Source organism: Falco rusticolus, chromosome 9, assembly GCF_015220075.1.
Source record: "Falco rusticolus isolate bFalRus1 chromosome 9, bFalRus1.pri, whole genome shotgun sequence".
Taxonomy (NCBI): Eukaryota; Metazoa; Chordata; class Aves; order Falconiformes; family Falconidae; genus Falco; species Falco rusticolus.
Genome location: NC_051195.1, coordinates 19,112,128 through 19,124,289, shown reverse-complemented (window position 1 = coordinate 19,124,289; position 12,162 = coordinate 19,112,128). Strand labels below are relative to the sequence as shown.

Below are 12,162 nucleotides of genomic sequence, written 5' to 3'. Positions count from 1 at the left end.
TTTTGTACAGGACTGTTACGTCAAGTTATACTTACCAATGGTGAATATGTCCTCCCCTCCCATCACAGAAAGTGTCCACCACAGACTGCCAGTATAAGCTTTCTTGCAAGGCACCCAGAATCTCCTTTTTCACTGCTTTGGTCAGCCCCCCTTGCTCTTCCCTACCCTTTCTCAGCACTGCCTGTTTTGAGCAGCACCTATTACTTCTTAAAGCAGAAAAATAAAGGGCCCGATTAGAATTCAAGTGCCAAGATGAGCTCTTCCTCCAGCTGTCAGCTGACCCAGCACTGGTTCCCAATAGCAAAGGTCAAATGTTTTAGCCACACCTAAATTGCTAGGAACTCACCATCAAGGCCAAAGTTCGTATTTCCTAGGAAAAAAAATAAATTAAAAAAATTAAAATGGGAAACAATGATTGGAAAACTAAGCTTTTCCTGGAGATCGCTTGTTCTCCACTAATGTAGCACTGGCCTAAATGAGCAAGGAGCCCCAAAAATGAACAAAAGCAAAAAACTACCTTTGTGTCCCATGGAGCTGTTAGGCTACAATTTCCCCTTTTTCCAAGTAGAGCCCAGGCTAACCCAGAGCTGGGTACAGCCGCTCACTCTGCACATCATCAGTACATGTTTTCAAGGAAGCTTTGCAGTCCTTTTATTTGCTGTCTACCTCAAGTCAATGGGCCACTCTTGAGGGGATTCACATGACCTCTATGTCCACCAGTGTTAATATATCAACTAAACAAGGTGCACAAGTATTTCCCAAAAGACTATAAGCAGTGAGTTGTGGGATGAAGGGGACTAAGGAACAACTAGGTACTTTCATTTGCTGCTACTGCTGAGGAAGCAGAACTCCATCATTCTCAGCTGTCTGCATCCCTTGGGAAACAGTAAAGCACTCAGCAGTCACCTCATGGGATAGGAGGGCGGTTGCTCACCTGGAGAGCTTCACTGATGTTCCCATCGTAGTCCATCATTTCATCCTTCCCAGGCTCTCCTTTAGGGCCCTGCAAAATATCAGCTCTTTAGCCAGGGCTTGGGGATTGCCCTTTCCATGGGGTACTCAGACCCCTGAAAAAAGGGGTCTCAGAGGGGCCTCTGTTTCATGAGCTTCCAGTTTTTCATTTATTAAACAAAGCTCTTAAAAGCACATTTTATACAGGAAACACTACAGCAGCGTAGCCAGACAAACCCAGATCACCATGCCATGACCATCAAAGCTGGCAGGTCTGGTGAATGGTGGAATTGTGGCCAGAATCCAGGAACCGGATTGTCTGATTGCCAGACTTGGGCATGCACCAAACACCCTCTTGCTGCCCTTTGCTGGTATGCCAAGGGTCCGAGTTCAGACTAGGATGTCCAAACCCACCTCCTCCTATGAATAAGCCAAGCACGCACCCGGAGGTGGCTCAGAAGACTTTTCTTCCCCTAAGGTGGGAGCATCTTCTGGTGAGGGTGTGGGAGTGGAGAAATGGCCTGTCTCAAACTTAGCCATTGCCCAGCTATAAGCACTTTTAGTGACAGTGAGAACATCTGTTAAGAAAGCAGAGGCCCAACCTAGACTGTCAGTGTGGTCCCACCATCCTTAGACTCCTTTGAGTGGCCAAAACTCTTCAAGTGTTAGTGAAGGGACACCTACCCTTGGGCCCATGGGTCCCTGGTCTCCTGGTGAACCAGGTTCCCCCTGTAACAAGAAGAACATGATGTTAACAAAGCCTATCCCCTCTCTTGCTTGAACTCCAGGAATCATTGTTCTCTGCTAGTCCTCTGAAACAGTCTGGGACTACACAGCTTAATTTTAAAATGCTCCTTTTCAGCTGTTTTGTACATGTAGGAACAAATTTGCAGCTACTGAACCTGGAGCTGGGCTGTGCAGAAGCATTCTGTACCTTTTCCCCGCGTGACCCTGCAGCACCAGGCCGGCCAACATCACCAGCTTCTCCCTGAGAGAAAGAGAAAGGGGAAGGGGTGGGTTTGTATTGTGTGGAGGGGGCCAGTTTTGCATTTCCAGGAGGAAGAATTGCACCCTTCTGGGCCCCCTTCTCCTCCAGTAACCCAAGTCTCCTGCCATGACTTCACACCAAGTGCCCTTCTGTTCTACCCAGTGCAGAGGCAATATTCAGCATGAAGGAAAGCACCCAGTTCAGACCCAAAGTAAGTGCACAGGAAAGCTGTTCCAAGTGCATCTGAGACTGGACCTCAGATTTAAGTGTCCTTGGTGTCCTTTGCCAAAGGGCAGGATTTTACTGCTGCTGCTCCTTGAGGAGGTAGATGAGGAAGGGGAAAGGAGACTTGGAGGGCCTCCATCCTGCCTCCCCATGTCTACCCTTCCTCGGGTACCACAGGGACTAGAGGTTGTTGTTTATTCTGAGCACCTGGTTTCTCACAGAGCCTAGAGGGGAGTTACCTGAGCACAAGGAGGTTATTTTCCTCCCAGAAGCACAGTTCACAAATTCTCTCTCTTTCAGCATATAAATCAACAGAACAAAAACAATCTGCAGAACCCGACATCCCTTCGGCAGGTGATCAGAGGTGGGCAACCTTTGCCCCTTCCTACACGCCTCCTGCAGGGCACAGTGCCTTACAACACACAACTCCCTGCAGGAAAAAAACCACTCACCTTTGGTCCAGGGGGCCCAGGCAGACCTGGAGGGCCAGGTTCTCCTTTACGTCCCACCAAGGCATTCTCAGCATTCCCCTTCTCTCCCTGTTTGCAAGGAAGAACAAGCTGTGTGCCACAGTTCAGTTTCTCTATGTCTGTAATTTCACTTGCCAAACTGTGGGCTTAGAGAGACAGAGCCCAAGACAAGGTCCATCAGCTGGTCTCTTGATAGCCCAGAAATGTCACTGCTCCAGGGCCACCAGCAGTCCAGGAACCGGGCTAATGTAGTTCTGCCTGGGGGCTCCACCTAGAGCCCTGCCAGCAGCCACAGCTTTGGCTGCAGTGCTTCTGCTCGGCCCTTATTCCCAAGGCCATATAAGCTGCCTGTGGACAGACCTCATCCCCCAGTCTCCAGTTTGAACACAACAATTTTCTTCTGCTATTGAAACTGAGCTGATAAAACCACCGATGATGGCTTTTTTGGGTACGTCTTCCTCTGGAGCTGTAGTCATCAGCCAGATAATGAGCCCTGCAGACCACATCCTTTGCACAGAACAGATACAAAGGCAGTACAGGAACACTTTGCTTACACCATGTTACCATTACACCTTCATCCTTTCCTGAAGTGGCCACTGTCATTCAGTGCACTGTCCCCTTTCCCAACGGAGAAGCACCCTGTGAAAGTCTGACTTGAAAGGTGTGGTTTCTATGCACACCTGGGAGCACAGGGAGAAAGCCACAGCTCCAGAGCTTAGCTTTTGCTGACCTGCCCTGTGTCTCTCCAAGCACAAGGCTACTCTTCCAACTCAGAGCAGCTCCCAGAAAGTCCACCTCCTCCTCACACATGGATCTTGGAGCAGGAGAGAGGCTGAAATGCCATCGTACATCTGAGGTCATGCATTTAAAGGGGATCTACCAGAACATGATTCCGTGGTCACAATCCCAGGACCACAGCCTCCCCCTTCTTGCAAGAAGGTATGCAATTCCTCACAAAAAGGCATCCTTTGTGTGACCCGGTCACACCTGCTTGGGGATGACATCCAGCTGAGCTCTGCAGAACATGCTGCCGTATACTGGGACAGTGACCTAAGAGCGCATGAGAGGAAGGAGAGGGGATGAGAGTAGCCCTCCCCCCAAAAATCAGAGAAGATACAAACCTTCATGCCAGGGAGCCCAGGAAGCCCAGGGTCGCCAGCTCGTCCCTTCTCACCCTGTTGGCAAAACAGACATGGTCGGGGCTGACTCTGCAGGCTCTCTGTTGTGGAGGAGCAGTCAAAGGATGAGCTGCTCGTAGTTTCAAACCCTCTTTCCCTTCCCCAGAGGATTTTATTTTAGCTATAGATAAGGCATCCTCCAGCAGTACCTGCTCAGGATGGTGAACGTTTTCTCCTGTCCTTTTGACTAGCTCTGCGCATCGTTGCCATTTCTCTCCAAAGGAAGGTGAGTGGGAAAGGGATCCAGGATCCCACCCTGCACATCTTCCTTATCACTCTGGTCTGCTAAACCCTTTTCTCTGTCTCTGTTAAGAATGTTTTCTTATATTTTTTATTATATATTTCTTATATATATATTTCTTATATATATTACATAATGATTTCTTATATATATTATTTTATATATATATAAAATAAAACATTCTTCAGCACAGGCTCTCCCCATTCCATATACCAAGAGAAGCTGTTGCCCAGGGCAAATTTTATTTGGAGTGCCCTGATAGAGTTCAGCTCTTTTCACTGAAACTGTCCACTGCTTGAGTCCACCCCAGTTTTCACACCAAATTACACTGCTTCGCTTTGGCAAAGATCTCACAACCAACATTCCCACACTTCTCCCAAGTTGTGTTTTCTGCCTCTGTTCCCTAACTCCAATTCCCAGTTTCATCATGCTCTTAAAAAAAATGCGTAGTGCAGCATCTCAGTTAGCAGCCAAGCTCTGTGACACAGACTGGTCATGAAAAGCAGTGAAAACAGGAGTGGCAAAAATGGCAGAGACAGAAGATGATGGTGTAAAATGACAGCTGGAGAGCAAGGCCTGCAGGCTGAGCTGTGAGGCACCATGGAGTATGGAGGATGCCACAGGCAGTGAGTGATGGAGGGCATCCAGCATTCACTCGATGAAGTGACTTTGCGTAGTTCACCATGACATCTGGGCCATCTTTTGAATACTGGAGCTCAATTAGTGGTCTTTATGTTGATTTTAAGTTCTATTCAGCTCATTCCATCCAGCTGCTACACCCATGGTTTCTAGCTACTGTGTCCTGTTTGGCAGCCTGCATTTTGCCAGGACAGACAGTGATGTCAAAGGTTTCTGTTACCATGAAGAGATGTTTCAAATGCATCATCAGAAAAAGGTGTGTTCTTACCTGCAGTCCTCACACCTCCAAGACTTAACAACTTGTACAGATTACAAAGAACAATTCAAAACCCCTTTTCCCCAGCAGGTGCCTAGTTCTCTCCACAACAGCAGCACACCAGATCAGCAAGGCTAGCAGGGCTCCTCCCGGTGCCATACTGCTGCCTGCAGAGGCTGGTGCTGCACACCAGTCTCGTCTGAGCTCAAGGACACACACTTGACATGCAGGGGACTTGCATCAATGCTCCAGGAACAGACATGCACTGGTGGCTCCATAGAAAATAATTAACTAGCAGCAATCTTATTTTTTTTCAGGCAATTCTAGAGTGCAGTGACCCCTTTCTCTAGGGTAATTTGGCCTCCAGCCACCTGTCAGGCCCGCATCCAGCTTTCCTCCCCTGCCAGAGCATACACACTGCTTCTGTAAATTAATGCTTCTCTCCCTGGCAAGAGGGAAAACGTTTTCAGGACCTCCTACCCAAAGAAAAGGTTTGGCCTTTGGGGTTTTGGTAAAGATATAATCTCTAATCCTGACTCAGGCCTCTGTGAATCCCTGATTCTGCCTTGCTCTGCTTTTGGTATCCTGCTTTTCATTCAAGGTCTAGTTTTCAATACACATGTCCATAAGGGCTACTGAAAACATCCTGTGCTACCTGAACAACGGTGTAAAGAAGTAGATTTCTTGAGGAGGGAGCTGAGATTACTGAATCCCTGTTTAGGGTGTTATTTCTGGAGTCAAAAGATGCAGCACTGTCCTTAATCACTCCCAGGACAAGACTACATCCCAGACATCTCATGCTGCCCAGCCTGCCACCAGCCCCCCATGTCCTGCAAGTAGGAACACACAAACACACTTTACCAAGGGGCAAGAGCCAGAAAAGGACACATAATCCCCTGCAAGCACAACAACGCAACACAAAGCAGGCTCCCACCAGTTCCCACTTGCAGGGAACACAGCACAGCACTGCCAGGACACCAAGCCCAAACACACAATGTCCTACCCGCTGCCCTCTCTTCCCTGGCAAACCTGGGGGGCCCATCCTCCCTGGGACTCCAGGATCTCCCTTCGTGGGGAAGAAAAAGAGACAGAGAATGTGTCTGTTATATGGCTGTAGCATGCTGTAACATAACCCAGTGAGCCTCAAACAAGAGGAGCCAGCTGTCCAGAAACCAAGCCGGCTGCTTAGTGATGGAGAGTGATGGGATATTTTTGTTCTGTGCCTGCCACAGGAACTCAAACCAGGTCACGCTACACTGAGACAGGAGAGACTATGCAGGGCAGTTACTACAGTGCATGACAGAAGAACAGCCCCCTGCAGTAACATGGGAATACTTCTGGCGGACACAGAAGTACTGGGAGGCAGAAGGGGACAGGGAAGGGGAGAGGGAACATACTTGCTAAGCGAAGTGTACTGTGCTTATTTGGTGGAGTAGGGAGGAAAGGAGGAAGGCAGCTGGAGAGTATTCCCGTCAATACAGACATGAGCAGGAAGAAGGGAATCTGTTTGCAGTATGGTCCCCCTCTCACTTAGCATCATTGTATGCAACTACCATTTTGCTTACACTGGCAGGTGCCATCAGGGCCTGGATTTTGGCACTGGGAAGTACAAAGCCATTCCTCAGCTCCCTCAGCTGCTCTGGGAGGGGAAAAAAATACACAAACAAACCAGAAGTGTAGGCTCAGAGCAAAGCCTTCTGAGAGTACCTTTTCTCCTGGAGTTCCGGGCTCACCCTGGTGAGGAAGAGACAGGAAAATAAAGTCAAAAAAACAGAAGGAAAGAGCACAAATTCTCCTAGAGCTATCAGAGTGGAGGAAAGAACATTAATCTATCGAGGCCATGGGCTTGTAAATAAGGACCTAAGGATGCTTTAAATGCATGTTAGTATTTGTGCCTGGAGCTTGTTTTATCTTCATTAGCCAGCTCCTAGGCTGTTGTAAGAAACCAGCAAACCTCAGACAAGTGGCCTTTATAAAACTGAGTAATCGCCTTATCACCTTGCAGTATTTCAAGACAAAGTTTACCAGGTACAAGAGAGCAAAATGAGACAAGATGCACCTACTGGCCTTAAGGAATTTGCCTACTCCTAGCGCTGTGTGCACAGGAGCAGAGCAAGGCTGCGGTTGCAGCTGGGGCTGGGGGGAGGCTGTGTTGATACAGGATCGATGTGGCATCAAGGAGGAAAACCATCCCCACCAGCCCTGAACATAACTTCTTAGTTTCTTTTTCGCCAGCAGCTGGAGGGAATCAGGACAACAGGTAGCTGTCTCATTGGGCATCTTGGATCCCCGGGATAGCTTTAACCCCCCTAACCCTGCTGCCATCCCGAAACGGCTGTGGTTTCACGAGTTCACCAATCTCTCTGCCTAGAGAGATGAGTAGCAGGGGTGCTGCTGGAGACGGGTCTGGCATCGGTGCCAAAAGCGATAGCAGTTCTGATAGTGCCCGTTAGTGGGCGCTGTCCGACCACTTTCCCGTGCCTTGCGCTCTAACTCCAGCCCTCGCTCTTAAGCGCGCCCTGCTCGAGCCACGGCAGCGTAGCCTACAACTGACCTTCATCCCTGCGGTGGCCATCCCAGGAGCGCCCTGGCGGAGAGAGGAAAGACAGGAACACCTTGTTTGAAATGAACCGGACACAAACTTTTAAAAACAAAACAAATATTAACCAGGTGGAACTAAAAAAGCAAACTCCACATCTTTTCCTTTCCAAAACTGAGAAGTAATGCTGTCACACCACACAGCACGCATCGTCCTTCCCTGTGTGGCTTGTTCACCTATGGCAGTGGCTCTGCTTTCCAGAAAGCTCCTCCAAAGGCAGGCAGGCATCATGAGAATAACCCAGTCAAGACAACCAGATTTCCACCCCCCAAGTTTTAGTCCTGCAAGTGAAGCAAAGGCCAACAAGCAGAACAGTGTCACATAACTGAGGAATGCAAAGACAGACTGAGGACCAAACACTCAGTTCAGCATTTGATCCCAGATACACCAGCTCAAGCACCCCAAGAAAGGCCAGCTTGTACCCCAGAGCCTTGGTCTTGCTATTTCCCCTCATTCTGTTTTTATCACAGAAGGCAAATCTTGCAGTAAAATGTTTTCAGAAGAGCTCTGAAGCCAGCCACCTTAGGAGAAAAAAAGACTTCCGAGCAATTCAGGCGTTATTCTACAGCACAGAGCAAGCCACCGCCAGGAGACCGCGGAGTCGAGCCTGCCCTGCAATCCGAGACAGGTGCTTTAAAACCCCAGGAGGCAGCTGCCACCACAGGGACAGTCACATTTCCCTCGACGGCATTGATGCAGAAAGCAGGTCTGCCCTATCAGCCCTTTGCTCTGAAATCTCTGTATGCCTTGTGTTAGTATTAGTTAGGTCCTGATGAAAAGGTCCAGTTACAAAAGCAAATATGAGGGATAACAAAGTCTAAGGAGAGGGGAGGAGGTGAAGTAGTGTTAGAAGTTGGGAAATAAGGGGGGCTGGGGTGTAGCACATGAGGCAGAGAGGACTGGGAGCCAAGTTCAAAGTGAAAAGAGATTGGAAAAGTTCAAACAAGGAGGAGTGGGGAGCCAGAGAGCAGCAGGATCATACCTCTCAGCTTTCTGAAACAGAAATCAGGGACAAAGCTAAAAAACACAAGGACAGAAGATGGAGATCAGGGATTCTATGCAATAAATGGGGGAAAAAAAGCATTCCAGATCATCTCAGGGGTCAGTAGGTTTTAGTGAATACGGACTAGAGCCATGAAAGGGATTACGTGCAGCAAGTGGCTTGGGTTAGACTTTCACAGTGCATTTGGGATGCCTGTTCCTCACTCTGACCTTTAAATGACAGTGAATGCAGATGATGTTATTTTCTAGTATTTATCCTAAAACTGCAATACACACGCATGCAGGCTCGCTCACACACTGGCCCTGATTCAGTGCTGCATTAGTCTGGGTTCACACCAGTATAACCCTACTGATCGCAGTGGACTGACACACATCACTGAAGGTTGCAGTGGTCACTTGGGACCCCCAATTTAAAAAACACCAATTCCCTAGAAACATCAGCAATTGGCTGCTCTCACTAATATAAAGCATTAAGATCCTGATGTTGCAAGACAGCATCAGACTGGGCATGCCATTTGCTTTGTAGAACACTTCTTTTCCCGATCATCTCCTTCATAAATTAGACCCTATGTCTGGCAATTTAGAAGCAGAAAGAATTCAGCTGAGGATAGTCATTGACTAATAGACACACACACAAATCCAGGTGATGCTTGTGCATCAGGGACAGTCGAGTGGTATGGGTGAGATCAGGCAGACAGACGTCACTCCATTGTTTACAAGGTACCTTAGTGCCATGTCTTCCTGGCAGCCCTGGCATGCCTCTCTCCCCCTGGAAGGAGAGCAAGAAACACAGAGAAAGAGAGCAAGAGACACAAGATGAGTCTTCCCAGGGCTCTAAGGAGTGCCCAGGGCACAGGTGATGAGAAAGCTTCTGGGTGAGGTGAGGCACAACTGATTTTCCCGTGACTCACCAAGCTGACTGCCCTAGCATTGGCCATTTCCCACCAGTGGTACCTCTCAAGCCTTGTGTGTACAACAGGACTGACCCCACTGGAGTGCCACAGCAGCAGCACTGGGAACAAAGACAGTCCCTGTCTCCTGCTACCGCATCCTGTGCCATGGTATTCTGCAAGGCTTAGGGAATCACTCAGTCTGCAGCGACTACAGGATGAACAAGCTTATCTGGAGAAACAGAAAATCCAAGGGTTGCCTTGTATTGTTACCCTGAATTTTATCTGGTGCTGATTGGAAAATAAAACATCTTCAAACAATCTACATATTGCAGTTATTTTGTTCTGGGTGTATAGTCCTTGTTTGGAAGGTCTATTCAGCAGGGATGTACATACATGCTTTTTTTAAAAGCACTTTTTGTAATTGTGGCATCCTGTGAACTGTATTTTGTAAAATACCATCTAATACCATAACATACATAACCTAGGTAGCATGTGCACCTCCTGCCCTATGCAGCATACATACTACGGTATTTTCAGCTATAAGAGAAATAAAACAATAATTATGAATGTTTTGTACTGGAGAAGAGGGGACTACTCTCTCCCTCCTTCCCAGCTGCACTCCCTGCTTTTTTCCTTAAATGAGACCAAGCAGAAAAGACCAATGCTTTCTACTGGGAGGCACCCACACTGCTTGTGAAGACTACCCCCACACAGCAGCCCTGCATGTGAAAGTAATTCCCCATCCCAGAGACCTCCTGGGAAGAAACTGCCTGCCTGAAGAGCTGTTTAATTATTTAGCCCTGCAAAAGCAAAGCCACCTCAGTGAAAGGGAGCAAGGTAGCCCCTTACAGTGAGCAAGGTACAGAGCAGGCGCTCTACATTTTCTGGTGATGGCCTCAGCTCACTTGCACAGCCCCCACTGGCAGGATCACACAGGCACTAGAACTAATTAAAGAGCGGGAGCAACAAACACAACATTGCACCGTTAAAGAGCAGAAAGAAACACCAGAACCAAAGCCAGAGAATAAGCAGAAAAAACAACTCTCAATAACATCTTTAAACCCTTAAGTATTTGAAAGCCATTGTAATACAATAAGAACCCACAGGGCTGATCCTTTTGAGATCCCCCAGTACCCTTTGGGTTGCACAGGGTGTCAGAGCCAGGCAGCAACAGCCCACCAACACCAGCATTAGAATGGTACAGCCAAGCCAGAAGCTGAGAAACACCACCAAAGGCAGATACGAACTGTAAAATGCCCAGTGCAGGTCCCTACTGGGCTCCAGGAAGATGGTCAGCAGGAACTCCCAGCTCTCCTGAGCTTTGTGCTGATTTAGGGAATACTTCCCCAATCTCTCTGGGAGAGCTGGGCTACACCTCTCCCCTCCAAAAGAGAGAAGACCCCCATATTCTCTTCCCTTACACCTGATGTGAGCAGCTTTATACCCACTGGGTGACAATCATGACAGAGCATGCCCCATGCTGATCAGCTCATTAGCAGTAGTGGCTACAGGTTGCCAATTAAAACAGAGACCCTTTGGTTTTTGCTCCTTGATGTCAAAGATGGATTATGAGGGGCTTATTGAGCAAGGCTGTAGGCAGTTTCTTTATTGTTCTTTCCTCAGAGCATGAGAAAAAGCCTCATCCTAATGACCTCTCAAAAAAAAAAAAAGAAAGAAAATGTCAGTAAAGCCAAATGTGACGGCTAGGCTAGGGGACAGTGAGTTAAATCCTTTTTCAAATGACCCAGGTGATCACATTTACTGGTTGTCTAATTACCTTTATGGGACACAGATAAAGGTCTCAATATGATCAAAACACAAACGGTGGCCACAGAAGAAAACAGCTAAGCGAGAATCTATGTTGTGCTGCATCTGTCACTGGGTGGGGAGAGGTTATTAGATGAACAAGGGGTCTGTGTGAAACTAGCAAGCCTCTTCAGACCTGAAATGTTCTTCACTGCCAGCAAAAGCAGTGATACGCTATGCAAAATTGGTCACTACAGCAAAACTATGAATTTTGTTTGTCCAGGGCTCCTCAAAGAGAAGGCAGAATGTAATCCAAGTAACCAGACCCAAAGCTTTCCAGAGTCCCAAACAATCTTCCTAGGTGGGAGGACAACAGAAAGAAGCGATTTCCAAAGTCAACGAAAGCATGCACTGCTGGACGTTCAGGAGCTGCTACCGAATGATGTCTGGCTGCTGATTTAAGGATACTTCTGCACTTCCCTTTCAATTCCTCTGAGCAAAGAAGAAAGGAAGTAGAGAGAAAAGTGATCCTGGCGATAACAGATGGAAGTCTGTGTGTGAAAGAAGAAGCTGCTTTGGAACTGGGGAGGTGCCCCTTTGGAGCTGCAATTTAGTATCACAAAAAGCAGGATGGGTTTCATCTCTACTCTTTATGAACTGGGATGAATAAGGGCCCAGGCAGCAAGGGTCACCCCGAGTCACTGTTCTCTAACACAGAACCAGGAGGGCTCTCACCCATGGGTGACCCTGAGACATCACTGGAAGACTTGGAGACTTCTCTGTTGCCAGAGCCCAAATGAAGGGCTGAGTAATCCTTGTAGGTGGGTGCAAGCAGAGCAGGTGTCTTCTAGCAGTGACACATGGGAGATCAAGCAGGGGTGGAACACAGCCTGTCTTTCCAGCTGCCACCCTCTAACTTGAGTCCTCCACTGGAGCTTAATGGGAGAGCGAGAGCACCTGGCTGTTGAGACAGC

General features: G+C 48.1%; 1 protein-coding gene across 12 annotated transcripts in view; it reads right to left on the bottom strand.

Annotated features, from left to right (window-relative positions):
- Window positions 1-12,162, bottom strand: part of COL13A1 (collagen type XIII alpha 1 chain) — a 92,788-nt gene that overhangs the window by 24,013 nt on the left and 56,613 nt on the right. For 7 of the 12 annotated variants that reach the window (XM_037400250.1, XM_037400257.1, XM_037400249.1 and 4 more), the window contains 9 exons: window positions 7,503-7,535; window positions 6,656-6,682; window positions 5,952-6,014; window positions 3,756-3,809; window positions 2,617-2,703; window positions 1,886-1,939; window positions 1,636-1,680; window positions 935-1,003; window positions 347-370 (listed from right to left, as the gene is read on the bottom strand). In XM_037400250.1, the coding sequence (XP_037256147.1) occupies window positions 347-370; window positions 935-1,003; window positions 1,636-1,680; window positions 1,886-1,939; window positions 2,617-2,703; window positions 3,756-3,809; window positions 5,952-6,014; window positions 6,656-6,682; window positions 7,503-7,535 (456 nt within the window). Of the gene's footprint in view, window positions 1-346; window positions 371-934; window positions 1,004-1,635; window positions 1,681-1,885; window positions 1,940-2,616; window positions 2,704-3,755; window positions 3,810-5,951; window positions 6,015-6,655; window positions 6,683-7,502; window positions 7,536-9,273; window positions 9,319-12,162 lie in introns of all 12 variants that reach the window. The other 5 variants (XM_037400260.1, XM_037400258.1, XM_037400254.1 and 2 more) reach the window with 3 other exon arrangements.